At 40.3% G+C, this 16,457-nt stretch overlaps 2 protein-coding genes across 5 annotated transcripts in view; one reads left to right on the top strand and one right to left on the bottom strand.

Annotated features, from left to right (window-relative positions):
- Window positions 1-749: 749 nt before the first annotated feature.
- LOC140994709 (high choriolytic enzyme 1-like) lies at window positions 750-1,541 on the top strand. Its single transcript, XM_073464464.1, has one exon. It carries the CDS (start codon window positions 750-752, stop codon window positions 1,539-1,541), a length of 792 nt encoding a protein of 263 aa, XP_073320565.1.
- A 4,121-nt stretch (window positions 1,542-5,662) lies between these two features.
- Window positions 5,663-16,457, bottom strand: part of LOC140994402 (multiple C2 and transmembrane domain-containing protein 2-like) — a 41,926-nt gene continuing 31,131 nt past the window's right edge. For 2 of the 4 annotated variants that reach the window (XM_073464008.1, XM_073464007.1), the window contains 6 exons: window positions 13,096-13,209; window positions 10,835-10,876; window positions 8,518-8,627; window positions 8,262-8,371; window positions 7,662-7,759; window positions 5,663-6,709 (listed from right to left, as the gene is read on the bottom strand). In XM_073464008.1, the coding sequence (XP_073320109.1) occupies window positions 6,662-6,709; window positions 7,662-7,759; window positions 8,262-8,371; window positions 8,518-8,627; window positions 10,835-10,876; window positions 13,096-13,209 (522 nt within the window). In that variant the 3' untranslated portion in view covers window positions 5,663-6,661. The remainder of the gene's footprint in view (window positions 6,710-7,661; window positions 7,760-8,261; window positions 8,372-8,517; window positions 8,628-10,834; window positions 10,877-13,095; window positions 13,210-16,457) is intronic. The other 2 variants (XM_073464006.1, XM_073464005.1) reach the window with 1 other exon arrangement.

The raw sequence follows: 16,457 nt of genomic DNA on the forward strand, positions 1-16,457 counted from the left end.
GAAAAATTCATCAAACTGCAAAAAAAAAAAAGAAATTCAATGAAAATCCCCCCCAAAAAATGTGCCTGCACGCATCAGTAAACTAATGTTGCTGGCGTACCTTCTGAGTGTCCCTGATGGACACACAGACATGATGGTTCTCTACAATAGATTGGACTGTTTCATACAATTTAGTATTCATTTTTTTGACTAGAGAGCTGTCTCGGGCACGGCCACAGCAACACGTCCCACAGGAACCTATTAACATCCTCTACATATGCAAGAGTTTCAATAGGCCGTCTATCATCCTCACAGAGGGACACGCAGCTTTTGCTACAACTTTAACAGCTTGTCATAAAAGGCGCTCAGGGGATTTCAATTACGCAGGTCATCAGAGAGTGAAGAAGCAGTATTTGGGTCACACAAATTTAATTTCAACATATAGTCTTTTGGAAGAGGTTACTGAAAAATAAAACCAGCCAGGGTTCGTGTATCTAAGGAGCAGTGTGGCTCACAAACAGCACAAAATGGGCAGAGACACTTCTGGTGGATTAGATATGTTTAAAAAGTAGGTTTGTCTGTGGAGTCCTCCCCTCAGAGGTTTATTTAGGCCTAGCAGTGAGGACCCCAACCCATAATCCTCCTGCAGACACACCTGTAGAGGAGAGTATAAAGAGCCTGGACTGAACTGAGTCATACATCAAGCTTCACAGAGTCTCTCCACAGCAGCTCTCCACAGAAGCTCCACAGCCTCCAGACCGACCCTGAAGATGACTCCCTCTGCCAGCCTGCTGCTGCTGCTCCTGCTCGGCCTCTGTCAGGCACATCCTCTCCAAGAGGAAGGAGGCCAAGAAGAAGAAGAAGTCCCAGACAGCATGGACATCACCACCAGGATTCTGACCTCCAACAACGCCACCGATGAGTTCCTGCTGGAAGGAGACCTGCTGGCTCCCACAACCAGAAACGCCATGACGTGCTGGTACCAGAGCTGCCAGTGGAGGAAAGCTTCCAACGGCATGGTGATGATCCCCTTCACCATGAGCGGTGAGTTCAGCGGCTGGGAGAGGCAGAAGATCGACAACGCCATGAAGGCCTTCCACAGCAGTACCTGCATCCGCTTCGTCCCCCGTCAGAACGAGTACGACTACATCAGCGTGGAGAACAAAGGCGGATGTTTCTCCGCTCTGGGCAGAACGGGAGGCAGACAGGTGCTCTCTCTCAACAGGCAGGGCTGCCTCTACCACGGCATCATCCAGCACGAGATCAACCACGCTCTGGGCTTCCAGCACGAACAGACCAGGAGCGACCGCGACTACTACGTCAGGATCAACTGGGAGAACATCGACCCCAACATGGCCTACAACTTCTACAAGCAGAACACCAACAACCTGAACACCCCCTACGACTACTCCTCCATCATGCACTATGGAAGAACAGCCTTCTCCATCCAGCACGGCAGGGACTCCATCACCCCCATCCCCAACGCCAACGCGCAGATCGGCCAGAGGCAGGGCATGTCCTACTGGGACATCATGAGGATCAACCTGCTCTACGGCTGCTGATAATAATGCTTCAGATCCAGTTTTCATTTAGGAAAACAAGTTTCTGTTACAATATTCTTTAATATAAGCAGACAGCAAAACATACTGTTGGATGAAGTCAATGAATATGTGAAAACTTGATGAAAACTGATACTGTATGTAATAAAATGGAAGCATGTGTTAAACTTTTGTTCCTGTTGCTTATTTATCTGTGTCTTCTTGTAGAACATGTTGCTAATGCGTATGTTACTAACATTTAGAAAGTATTAGAGCCGTACAACATTCCCATTCAAGCTAAACCAGGAGTCAGCCCACTCGGTCAGTAAAGTCTCAAGTGCTCATGCTCTTTGGGCGCACAGTGCAGCAACGCAGAAGATATTATTTTGCTTCGTGCACAACCGAGAACTCCCACAGAAATGGACAGAGCCCTGCCTCAATTGCTTTATGTAGTTCTCATTATACCCCCGTGAGCTTGCTCTTCCGTCATAGACCTCCACTGTTGTTCAAAAACTAATAAAACACATCAGTGAGCCGTGACGTTGTACAAGGTTCCTTGAACATGGACACTAGTTTATTTTAAGTCAGTCCCACATAGACATACACCATCCCACTGCCGTGAATACTAGGTCAGTGATTTGCCAATTGGGTATACCCTCTACCTTCAGCTTTCTATTGTGACAAAATAGAAATAAGAATTGGATTTCAAAAAATATATCCCCATACAGTGTACTGTCAGCTTTAACACCTGGACATCACGCACTGCAGTTAAGAGTGTGTGAAAACTATTCGCATGCAGAGAAGTTAAAACAGTTATCTAGTTCGGGCGAAATGGTTGAAAAAGTTAGCAAGCAGAAATGGATAGCCTAAATGGCTCAATAGATAGTTTAAAGTAATGTACTGAATAGATGGTTGAAATAGCTAAAAATGACAAATGTTGGCTAGTTAGCTAAAAGTAGTGATAAATGGTTGTAATAGCTTAAAGTAACAGTCTAGATAAATGGTTGAATAGGGTAGTTAGCTAAAAGTAGTGACAGGCTAAATGGTAGCAATAGTTAGCTAAAAGTCATAGATAATTGGTTAAATAATTCACTAAAAGTGATGATAAATGGTTAAAATAGATCGCTAAACTAGTGATAAATGGTAGAAGTAGTTAGTGAAAGTAGTGACAGGCTAAATGGTAGCAATAGTTAGCTAAAAGTCATGGATAATTGGTTGAATAATACACTAAAAGTATGATAAATGGTTAAAACAAAACCCTAAAAACTAGTGATAAATGGTAGAAATACTTAGTTAAACATAATAGCAGTAGATAATAGTTGAAATAGAAAGTTAAAAGTAGGCCTAATGGATGGATAAATGGTTAAAATAGTTAGCCAAAAATAATTAGATAAATGATTTAGCACAAAGTAATAGATTAGTCTACTGGTCGCAGTGTCTTCAGTCACTCTAAGAGGTAGCTGAATACTGATGTGACCAAACCAAAGCAGTTCAGAATAATGCTGTGGGCTTACAGTATCCTTTTTTATAACCACTGTTTATTAATTTCAACTGAACAAATTTGGGTCAGAATTACTGCACCTATAGGACCAGATGCATTTATCCAGAGCTGAAAATAATCCCAAATAAATGTGATTGCCTATATTTAGGTATTTAGGCCTTGTTAATGTTTACCACCAAATTACAGAACTCAGACAGTGCCACAGGCAATTTTGGTAGGTTTATAATAACCAAATATATATATTTTTACCGGCCTTATCCTTTAAGATAAAACAGCAAAAAAATATATATTTAGGTCTTTTACAGCTAGGACACTCTAGTGCTGTAGGTTCAAAGAGAAAGTAAAACAAAACATCAAGCAAAGGCCCCACTTAATACCAGTGTGTTGGTCTCTAATAAAAATCACTTTGCATCTCCTCTGTCAATCAGAGCTGTCGGCTGTTTGCAGCCTCGGGCTCTTCTGGATCAGGGGCTTTGATGTTGGCTTGCTCCGGGACAACACAGTCGCCCCACAGCCTCTGGGCAGCAGCCCAGCTCGTACACACTGCGCCTGTGATTTACCTGGACCCAGACTCCCTGAAGGATTGTTAACACTATGGGGAGTGGTGGAGGGGCATGTGAACTGTCCACATGGCCAGAATCAAGCTCATTAGTGAAAGAAATGATTGTTGAATGAGGATAAAAACAGTTGTGAGAGGTCCAACATTTTCCAAAAATAAAACTTAGGACAGAAAGGTTGATCACAGATAAGCTGGTACTGCAGGACACATTTAGTTGACTAAACTCTTTTAAAGGAATAGTCAGACATTTTTGGCTTCATTCTTGTGGAGAGTTAGAGGAGAAGATCACTCTCATTCCACCCAGCAGTCTGAAAACCCTACTTTATTAAAACACATTAGCAGTTTCACAGTTGCAAGCGAGAGGTTAACAGCAATGACGGTAATGATAATGATTCTCATTAACTGAACAATTTGACGATAATTATACATCTCTTATGATGAGTGGGGATATTTGGAAACAGAGAGATGTGAACAGATACCATCCGTACCTTCTGCAAGCAAATTGAAAACCTGACTCTGCTCCTCAACGTGATCTTGACAGTGTTTTGATCGGAACCAATCAGCTTTCAGTGTGAAGGTTAACATGTTCTGTACCCTTTGTCCATGAAATATAGCATACAATCATACTCTGAATTCAGCGGCCATACAGTTTCTCCCAGCAGCTGGAGTTTGAAGGTGAAGTGCCATAGAAATAGACACAAAGTGAGCCTGCTGTCAGTGTGAAAACCCTTCCTGCTCCCGTTGCTCACTAGTAATGTTTTATATAGTGAACCAGTTAAATACTATGTTACCCTCCATCCCATCTCCACACTCAAACAGTCTATAGTTATTAATGTCTTAATAAAAACTGTTGATGGCTAATAATGGACATTCCCACCCTCTGCAGAGCTTTATAGGCAGCACCTCTGTCTGCACACACACACACACACACACACACACACACACACACACACACACACACACACACAGAGAGAGAGAGAGAGAGAGACACACACAGCTGAACAGTCTCAGGTCTGATATTGAGTTATAACAAGTCTTTTGAGACCGATCAGCCGCTGTATTTGTGCCTCATCAGAATGCATGTGCCACATCACATTAGTCCCCACGTGTGAACCGTGATTTTACTTGGTAATTTTGAAGGGTCTTGCCGCCTATACATATTCATGCTATCCTATAAGTGTCAGATTGAGATGTCCTTCCAGTGTCCTTGACAGCGGGTTATTAATATTGATACCAAAGTCAACATTATAACTAGATGAAGAGATACACAGGTCATCGTCTGCCACGTTCTCCTCATCCTCTGTCCTCGAGACGATTAGACAAATCATCAAATTATTCCATATGGTGGATCATTGTGTAGGATGTAATGTGTGCGTTGCACTGAGCCGTTAAAGGATGTTTGGTTTATTTCTCCAGAGGTGGTGTTTTTGCAATAGACATCTATTTGACTCTATTTGAAATACTGACATCTTAAGTATCTAATCAGTTAAATCGTCAAATTCTTTCATTGCATTTCATACAAAAATGATGGGATTTTTATTGCGTTTCATGAGAGCAGTTTTCCTCTAATTTTACTCATTTCTCATTTAAAAAGCTGCTGACTGAGAGCCCACGCGCTCTGACTTAAAAGCCATAAATCCCAGGGTATTACTCTGAACGCCAACATCTTAACTACTCCGATTCTCCAATCCCTAAATTGGTGCGGCTGTTGTTGCTTGTGGCTGGTTTTAAAATCCTCCTCCTGCTCCTGAGCAGTGTGCAACCCGGTACCGGAGGTTTGTCTGGCTGCTGTGCTTGATAGGATGCTGGCTGCAGGCATCTCGTCACAGCAGCTGAGAGGAGGTCGCAGAGGTCCTCCTGCTCGTGGCGACGCCCAAGGGCCATCAACACAGCAGGGAGCCCGGGTGCCGGCGAGGTCTCACACAGCCTTGCCTCGCTTCATGAAAGCCTAATGAAGAGAGGGGCTCGGAAACCGTGCTGTTAGACGCCCACAATCCTGCAGCACGGGTGCACGGAGAGGATGAGCACGGCGTGCAGGGGAATTCAAAGAGATGCAGCACAGAGCTCAGACACAGAGACAGCACATAAGTGTGTGATTGTTTGTGCATTTATTACTGTTAGAAATGAGACACAAAGTCTTCATCTGTGATTGCCATCAATAAATAAATTTACAGTACAGAGTACAGATCTGTCCCCATTCCACTCACAAGTACAGTCACATCCTCTATGTAGGATGAATGAAAATAAAAACTAAAATGTAGGCACTTCTGATTGCATGTACAAGTCCACACTGTCGCATTTGAGTGAAATCAGTCATTCAATATGTTTGCACATAGCTCTTTAGCCATTTCAAAGGTAAATATAGGAAACAAAGGAATTTCATGCATAATATGTGCTTCTTTTTGTGATATGCTGCTGTAGAAGGAGATATAAAAGGCTGTATTTGGAAAATAAATTGATACCTGACATCCATCATTAATATTTAAAACCAAAAAGACCTTGTACATAAAAATAGAACTATCTTCTATGACGACTCATTCTTTTAAAGTTACCCATTTTACAAATGGTGGATAATCCATTTCTGAATTAAAGTCTTCACATCTGTTAATGTAAATCTTGTAAAAATATACATATACATGTCACATTACAAACATAATACATTCAGTACAATACAAAATGATATTACAGCTGGTTTCAGGAGGACACAACCTGGGGCCAGGAATATAAAATAAAGCAGCTTCTAATTAATGAGAATAAACTGTACATACAATAAAACACCAACAATCTTTGGAAATATGACAAATTGTTCCAGAAGCGTACGGGTAGACATTTGTTACAAAATGTGGTAAAGTCATCTCTGCAGGGTGCTCAGTGTGAACGTCTTTGGTTGAACGGTTATTTAGGTGCTGGTTAAAGTGAGTGGTGAAGAACTGAGCATCAGCACGGCAGATTTAAATTCAAACCTACCACTCACCCTAAAACCAACATAAAGTGAGAGTCTTCAGATGGTCTGGAAACAGTCTTTAGGAAGGAAGCCCACAAACAGCAGCATCAGGTCCAGTTTACATACCTTCCTCCTACGTTCTATGAGATTTTCTTCTTCCTGCTGCCTCTGATCTCACTGTACTGAACCTGTGGACAAAACAAGAACCAAGTGTGAAGCTACTAGTCTTTTTACCACCGATGCATTACTCTTATTCATTTTGTACTGCTTTATTCAAGTACTACTGGAGATAAAATAACATTTACATGGAGGCATGTGTGCAATAAATTACGGCCACTACTGAGCAAATGGCCATAGTCGTCGTATGGAGAAAATAAGAGTGGTCAGTGCAGAAACCAGAGAGAGTCATCGTCACTAAATCCAGAGGCCCAAGGGCATCGGAGGGGAAGCGGGAGTGGGAGGAGGCAAATGGGGTCAAATAGCTTTGAGAGAAAAGGACAGAGACAGAGAGGGTGAGAAGGAGAGGCGACGTCGAGTGAAAAGAGAGACAGAGAGGAGAGACGGAGTAAACGAAGAGGAGAAGTCGGTACACACAGAACACATATGGAAAAGGAGGAGGGAGATGAAAATAATAGATTTGTCCTGAAAGTTAACACTCAAAAAATGTGTCTGGTTTATGGACACAAGGCTGCCATTTAGCACCATCAATGCAAAATCCTGCAACCTTGATGATGGCTTTTATAGAAATAGCGTGGTTATTGTAACTATTAGTAAATGATGTAAATGACTCTACAAAACCACTTATTTTGTCTTGTTTTGGTGCAGTGAGATTCAGTGTGCTGACTGATATTTTGCTCCTGCTGAGGCTGGTGAGTTCATCCAGGAGACACCAGCCGCAGCAGCGTCTCCTGTCTCAGCCTGGGAACAGCCTGCGCTGCAAAGCTGCTAAGCAGCAGACCTCCACCAGGGATGTATCATGACCAAAACACAACAGAAATTATACGGGGCTACATAATTATACAGATGAAGCTAATTATACAGACAAGAGTGCTGAATGCCTGGGAGTTGTTTTAGTAAAATGCAAAGCTAGTGGGCTCTGGGATTTTGGGCTTCCTGGCCGGCTGATCCAGCGGGGCTTACCTTCTGCACATCTGAAGGCACCCTCGTCAGGAAATCAAGCACCTCATTGTTGTCAATGCTGTACGGGTTCCGTAATTTCTTCGTGAATTTATTGATACCTAAAACAGAAATTCACACCAACATATCATTAGCAGTAGTCTCTGGTGGCTGCGCTCTTTGTTTCCACACAAACAAAAACCTGCAGAGGAGACGCATGCTGACCAAGAAATATTGCCTGGAGTACAACATTTTGTGCAGTTTATTGTTTTTACTGCCACTTTTCAGGCTGGAAGAGCTGCAACATTTTACACTCAAGTCATTCAGACAATAATCTTTTAACAACTGGACATGCTTCAATTTCTACATCACTGACATTATAAGCATGTTAAATTATAACAGATAAAGTGGAAGAAGTTGCAGCAGCTGGGAAATAGTGGAGCACAATACTCCTGTGACCTTGTAAATCTCAGTGATAATAGAGAGACGCTAGGAAAGAAAATACAAAGAGTGGAATAGTTTGATGGACAGGGATTTAACAGGGTGATGAGCAACTCAGCTAAAATGGAGGCATAAAACACAAACATAAAACAGTTTACATAATAAACAGTGTTAGAGACTCACCCCATATTAAAACTATGTAGCGTACAGGAATGTAGTATGTTAGGATCGTTACAATGGCAAAGACCAGGAAAGCCAGGCCCGACAGGAACGGCACCGACCAGTTGAAAGTGCTGACAAATCAAGATCATGAATATCAGTACAAGACATGACAATTAAAATTATTTGTTTAAATCTTCAGGACAAAGTACATTTCAAGAATGTGTTAATTATAATCCATTTAATACTGGGATCAGATGGATGGATGTTTAATTCTTACTTTTTAATTCTCTCCCCAAAACAGGCGATCTCATCCAGCAGGTTTTGAAGGGTAATGATGGTATCTTGGACCATGTGGATTTTCTCCATCAGCCCTCTTCTCTCTGACTCCTGCAGCAGAAAACAAAAAGAACAGACTCCAGGTTGACTTACCAAAATAGAAAATAACTAAAGTGTTGGTGGGGAATTTTATTTGAGAGGAAAGTAAATCATTTTCAGCAGCTAATTGGAGAAGAATTTCAAGTACTAATTTAAAAAAGTACAAGACTATAACTGTAAGACTGCCTTCATGAATCTAATAAAAGGCGGTTTGTACTGGTTGAAAATGATGGTTGCTTTTATAGCGAGTGACGGGTTGTCAGACATGCAGCTCATTAAATTATTCTCAACACTTAAAAGTACTATCATCACATAATAAATAATACAGATTAAATACATATTGGAAAATAAGCTGAGACTCTAATACAACTATAAACAATTAGAGGATCACAAAAACAAATTTGTGCTTTACTCATACTTCAAATAAATGTTGTTGTTTGCTCTTTGCTTAATGTGCTACATGTGTGTGTGTCCTCGTGTGGCTTTGCATCAACCATTTTACACATTTTAAAGAAAAGTTACACGTCCTACAAGGAACTTTTAACAGGTTATGAAACAGTCTCAGTTTAATACTGATGTCTCTATATAATCTCCACAAGAAAACAAGACCATCAGCAAGAAAATTGGCTAAATCTATATGGCTATTTTTTTTCTTAATGCCCATCACCAGGTTGGATTCTGACCTATCCTGGTTGGACAAGTTTTAAAATTTAAACTACTTTTTTTATGGCGGAGTGTCTCACAGCCCGGGGAAACAAGCTGCTCTGCAGTCTGGTGGTACGGCACCAAACCTTTGTTCCACCATCTTCATCTTTTGTCCGGTCAGAATCAACCAACCACAATCAACAAAAACTGAGTTTTTCCCTGTTCCATGTAGTAGCTTTAAATTAAAACATGACATGTATTACATCAAAGCAGAGCTACTCTGAAGTAAATGAAATCTGAATACAAAAATTTGAGTTTATACCCTTAAAAAAATGTTTAAGAGAACTCTGAAAATGATTCCACTCAACTATGCAATAACAGATCTTTTTAAGCTTTATCCGGGCGATATATATCTGAGACATCTCAAGGCCACAGGTTTGATCACTACAAGATTTTATAATAATGACTATCCAAGTGTCTCTGAGAAAGACAACAGGCAAATACTTTAAGAGCAAGTTTAAATGGCTTTTTGAAGAGAAAGCTCTTCAGAATGGGACTGGACTTCACATTATGAAAGAGACAAGGTACCATTCTCAGGCTAGTCCAGATCCCTGGAGGGACGGACGGCTTTAAAGTAAACAGAGGAGACCAGACTCTCTGAAGTTCTCTGAAGGGAGAGCCAGACTTCAGACAGAGGCTTGGCCACATGTCCACATCAAACACAGGGAGACTGAAGAGAGGAGTGGTTATAGGGGTACTGTTTATTGGCCAAAGTCATGGTCTTCGTCACTATGTGATATATGTTTGCTTACGCTTGGAAACGCTGACCGATTGCTGGCTCAGTGCCATCCAGACGTTGGGGACAAGCCTGGGAAAAAGAGCTGCAGAGGGGATCAAATCTGGGATAGTCCAGATGCACAGTGACTACCGGTCTCAAAAACCACATGTAAGACAATTTAAGTTCTCCTCAGTCGAATATCCATTATGCACTAAACCACTTCAGCCATTTCAGGGTCATGTTCCCACTAGAACCAGTATGAGCACTACTTTACATCAGGCAGACGCAGGCCATTCAAAATGTCTACAATAAACTGCTGTCGTCCTGAAGACATATTTCACCGGCTAAAAGCATTGTAACACTTTCAACACAAACTTTCAGAATGAGCTTTGAAAGAGGCATGTCTAAGTGCTGTCATTAGTTCCATATTGATGGTATTATATGGTGTGTTAAGCTCAGGGACTTTCCCAAATGGAGCACAACCTCTTTCCCCACCCCTCTATTAGCATATGAATGTGTTGTGACATGTGGGAGCGGGCTGGTGAGGTCTTCATTAAGCCCAAATGTCTTTTGGTAACCACAAGTTTACAAAAAGATACAAGTCGTGGTTGGCAGGAATCAAAATGCATTAGAAGACTTAGCGCTGAATAAAGAGCTTAACAACAGAAAATCATAGATCATCTTTGTCAACATGTAGGCTAACTTCTTTTCTATTCATCAGCATATAGAAATACTGATACTCAGTCAACAATGAACTGAAAAAAAAAACAACAAAAAAAACACCACAGGTACATACCTTCTCATCATCCTCATCCTCATCTGCCAGATCCATATTAGCCTGTAAAAAAAAGGTGAAATTTTAGTGAGTTTTTATGTTATAAACTGTCTCATTTTGACACTGGGACTCTGTCTGAACTCCAGCGTGCTCACTGGGTCGTCATCTAACAAAGTGCAGGGATCAGCGGTGACCCTGAGGTCAGCCTCTAAAACCACTCAGCACTGCAGGACAGATGACTGACAGGTCATGTTGGCTTTTTTCATAACAAGCCAAGGCAACTGAAGATCTATACCAGAATACGTTAAAGCATCAGTAATCAATATTACTTGTATGTGAAAGGAGTTGCTCAAAGTGACAAACCCACTGAGAATTATCTCTCCTCAGCTCCAATAAGCATTTGCAAAAATGTACTGTTTTGGTTCCCTCTCACTGCTCTCAGAGTTGTTTTTGCTTGTGGCAGGCAGCTATTTTCAGCAAAAAGGACACTAAAAACCCAGTTAACACTAAATGCTCAGCACCAAACAGAAAAAGTTGGCAAATAGCTGGTGAACATAGTAGCTCATTTAGTAGCTAAGAGGTATGTTATTGCAGGAGTTGATCGACAATAAAAACACAGCTGAAGGGAGAGTGAACAGGGCCTGGTAATATATCAAGATTATATCATTATATGAGACTAAATATCGTCTTAGATCTGAACTTTCCAGACTGTTCTACTTGTTCTCATACTTACCTTTACCCACTAAGTAATTATATCCACATTACTGATGCTTTTTTATCAAAAATCTCATTGTGTTACTATTGTATTGTTATTGTTATTACCCTTACAAAAATAATAATATAATACCAAATATCATGACATTGGAAATACTGAGATATATATTGTGTTTCACCATATAGTCTAAAGATATCACAATATAATTTTAAGGCGATATTGCCCAGCCCCAAGAGTGAATATTGAATTGACACAGCTCCAAATGAATGACAATGTTGCTCAGTAACTGCTTGATATGCAAACAGGAAGCAGTTTGCTCAAAAGTTCACCAAATCATCTTAAAGAGTGATGATATGTCATGTTCACTGCTTGCTTCTGCTGCCACAAATACCCAAAAATCTGTTATTTTACATTTAAATATAAATTGTGACACATCAGATATCGAAGGCCCTTAAAAACCTTTTATTTCAGTCCTTTCTGTATTTTTTGAATTTTCTGGTTTGCAGTGAGTAGCACATTAACTCTTAATAAATAAGACCTACCATTTTTTCTAAACAAATTTTATTTTTGGTTATTGCATATTCAGTTCTTAATATTTAAAATCAAATCAAATCACCTGCCAGGCATGTAAAAAAGTTTCAGTGTCACATGCTGGAGCAGTGTGAATCTGGTTGCGTTATTTTAAATTGTCTGGTGCATAAACACTAGTTAAATAATGGTTTTATTGACTGACAAATGTAACCGCTAACTTTTTTGATAACTGATTGATGGTCAAGTTATTTATCATGGTTTTGTATCATGGTAAATTTAATATCTTTGTGTGTTAGACAGTTGGATGACGTCACCTCGGGCACTGAGAACCAGTAAATGGCAGTTTTCTTTTAAACATTTCACTGACATGTATGGTCTAAAAAAAATTAATTAACTGACAGTATGGTTAGTTGCTACATGGTTGTAAATCAGCACTGATCTCACATTATAATTAAGTACATTGTCGTCTGAAGAGAGTTCTGTGTATGTAATTTGCTATAACCTACAGTCTGTGTTAAACTACCATTACTGCAGTCAGTAAATACAGCTGCTACTCCACACTGAGCACAGAGAACATACTTTTTTCTGTGAAACAGTTTTCACAGTAGGAAAAAAACAGTGTGAATTGTGACCTTTTCAGAGCAGAAGCCTTAAATCTTTCCTTAATTTGACCAGTCACAACAAGAAGAGGGCAACAGACCAATTACAGTGATGAAGAGGCAGGATTCAGGACAATAACTAGAAGCAGACTGAAAAAAATCAAGCCATGTTACTGAGGGACAAGCACAGCAAATTAGCTTTGGCTATTATCATATGCTGCATTAAGGCTATTCAGTGAGTTTTCTATGCTTATTTATTATGTGTTATTTTATTATTATGTATTATGTAGCTAGGTGCAGCTGGTTGCTATGGAAACAAACCAGCTTTTACAAAATGTGGCTGAGATAGCCGTTCTGTATTTTGCAGAGTGTGAATAGGAGCCAGCAGGTCACTGGGCTGAAGGAGAAGGAGACGGACGAAGCTGCTCTGGACTCACCACGTCCTGACTGACACGACCGGAGCGGATCTGGAGGTAGTTCCACGAGATGAGCAGGACCAGGAAGAAGGGCAGCATGTAGAACTCCCAGTACCACACTGTCACCATGAACACCTGCAGGCAGAGGGCCACAAAGGTATTGATTATATAAGCACTGGTCAAGCTGGTGAAGGCTACCCTGCCATTATCAGAGCCTTGCTTCCTACGTACAGTTATTCTGCATACGCTATGCGGGCGACCACTCCGCTCCGCTGGACTGAATCTCCCTCCATCCCCTGCACATGCATTGACATTAACCACGTAAGTCTAATTGCTCTGCCTCTCTCATCTTGAGTACATTAAAGCCGGCCGTGTGATTTACTGCAGCCACAGGGAGCCTGTGTGTGAATATGTCATTAACATCCATAATGGCACTTGTGATGCACGTTCCACCCGTGCGTGGTCCAGGTAAAAAGGATGAGCGGATAAAGAAATATGGCTTATAATGTCTCACTTGCACCGGCTAAACGGAAGTATAAAATAATCCTGTCAGAGGCAGCGCCGGCCAATATGGCAGCGAGCCACAAGGCGTGGGGATGGTTTTACAGGTTTTATATGCTAATAAAAATAGAAGTGAACATCTGGTAAAGACATCACTCTCCTCTGAGGCACCAACTGACATAAAAGATGACAGAACCCCCATTCCTCCCCACCCCAACAGCTTTAATGTGCAAAAAGCCAAGCATGCTCTTGTCTGTGTTATCACAAGCCAAAACAGGGCCTGGGAGAGGAGATGAAACCAATTCCTCACTGAAAGGGTTATGTTTTATTAGTGAGGACTTTGTAATGACTGGGAGAGCCGAGACGGGGAGAAAGCCAAGTCACGCTTTGGTGGAAATGTATACTCGGCCATAAAGATTGTGATAATTGCAGCCCATTTCAGCTTGAGAGGCATTACACAGTCTTCGACAGCAAAAAGGGACTCTGGAAATACAATCCAGATCAGAGAGGGAGAAAAAATGAAAGGCTACCTAATGTTAGGAGAGCTACTGAACTGGAGGGTCGCACATTTTCAGAATGCAGCAGGATTTCAACACAAATGCTCGCGGAAGGGTTTACATGGCACAGCGGTAATCCAAGAGCATAGACACCACTGACATCATTTACTCCACTCATTGTTTAAAAGTGATGTAATTATGTAACTTTGCTGAACAGCAGCTACTGCGGTCACAAGTTACAATTATAGAATAATGCTTAATGCTTAAATGTAGTTTAACAGTAGCACAAGTGGAGAAGAGTCATGAAGTCCATGGACCAAAATATCTACACAAAGTTTGCTAAGATTAGCAAACATTAGCCACCATAAGCTAATGGCCATAGACAAAGCATGGCTGTAGCAACAAAACCACTTAATGTGTTGAATGAGCAATGATGCTGATTTTTGTTGCTTTCGAATTCATATTTTTGGTTGATACAGGAATAATTATTGAGTTTTTTACATTATGTTTGTATTCAGACTAAAAGTTAGCTGGCAGATTTTTTTTGTTGACGTGTACCTCAGCTTACATTAACCTGATACTGCATAACTTTTTAAGCAGTGTGAGGATCGAGGAGTTGTTATTTTAATATGACAAGAGTTCCCAAAATGTGGACCATGCCCCAAAGTTGGCCCAGCCATTAGGTTCAATTTGGACCTCAAGATGTTTTTAGCAAAAAATAAATAAATAAATAAAAATTATATTAAGAGTTATATGAGAGTTTATGCTGTTTTATTTTGGTGGGGTAAAAATGCTATTTAAATATGTATAGCATGATTCCTAATAATACATTATTTTTCATAATCTGAGCACACTGGGCAGAGGACACTTTGCACAAGAAGTCAAGGATCATAGTACCATTTTATTCTATTAGGCACTGATGTCAGCATTTACTCATTTTATCTCTATTGCGTTTTTGTATTTTATTCTGATGTTACTGTATTTTTTTAACATTCTCTGGCTTATGGCGTACTATTAACTTTCAGTCTGGGCACCCCTGTCAAATACAAGACCTCCTGTTTCTGTGGACCATAACAATTTAATTAAAGTGGGGTTTTTTTTCCAATTATATATACAGCAGTTGTACAATCTAAAATCCTACATGGTTACTAGGGATAGGACAATTAAAGATTATATGGCAGATTGCAATAAAAAAACAAAAACACTCCCTATAAGTTGATTGTGATACATTTCTATTATCCAGATAAATGGGAATTAGGATAATCCTCACATCAGTGAATCGAAAAATTGATGAGGATGGATTGTGGACAAACTAAAACACACTTAACACCAACTTAAACGTATTCAGTTAATTGCAGTTTTTATTTTGTCCCAAACTTTAGATTTCCGGAGGTGTTTTATGATCTGCCATGATCATTGAAGGCAATAAGGATTGGACAGTGAATTATTCTCAGAAGCCTCCTTTCAAGGTAAAGGAGTCCAAAGCCGTCGCTGCCTATGAAGAACTGTCATATGGTATGAAAGGAAAAAATATTTCCTCAAATGGGTCACATACTGTATATTTCATTTATAATGAAAGGAGTTGATGACATTGATTTTTTTTCTTGTGGGAGATGCTTTGGTATCTTCTTTAATTTTTAATTTTTTTTTGCTTTATTTCTAAGCAAGCCACCTTGTATTACTAGTGACCCCTCTTGTTTCTTGGAGTGGTGCGAGATAGAAAATTGGAGCTGGATTTGAAAATAAGCTGTTTTTACAGTACTCATGTTATATATCAAAATAAAAATGTGCAAGTCATAAATAAGTTTAACAAGTTTCACCACCTTTTACAAAAGGTGCAGGAGGAAGTCTGGCAGTCGGCAGACGTTAGTTTGGTAGTTGATCACTCTATCCTGTCCTGCAGAGTGAAGCTTTGAATCACTCCTCTCATATGGCCATATTAAGCAGGCATTTATTTCTTCTCACTGAGGCTTGAAAAGGCGGCGAGTGTTAGTGTGAAAACATGAGTACAGATGGTACTGTCTTTCAAACACTGAGATGCAGTGGGAGGATGTGTGTCTATGTGTTGTGTGCTTGTTCATGCTTGTATGATTTGTGCTGAAGTGTGTGCGTCCGAACTGTCAGGCAAAACAGCAATATTATCCCTAATAATTAACACAAGGAGGTATTCTTCAGAAAAAATTACTAAGAATCTGTTGCAATCCAATAGTAGCGTACCATCATGAGGACCTGTGCATTTATTATTAAATATTTTCATTGCAAGCTGTTTCTGATGAAAGTGCACTGACCCCTGACCACATCTTGGACAACACACTTTTTGGGTTCTGAATCACGAGATTAAACGCAGGACTCAAAACTAAAGTGTGGTTTCTGTTCAGATAACAG

This window comes from Pagrus major, chromosome 4 (assembly GCF_040436345.1).
Source record: "Pagrus major chromosome 4, Pma_NU_1.0".
In the NCBI taxonomy this organism is placed as follows: Eukaryota; Metazoa; Chordata; class Actinopteri; order Spariformes; family Sparidae; genus Pagrus; species Pagrus major.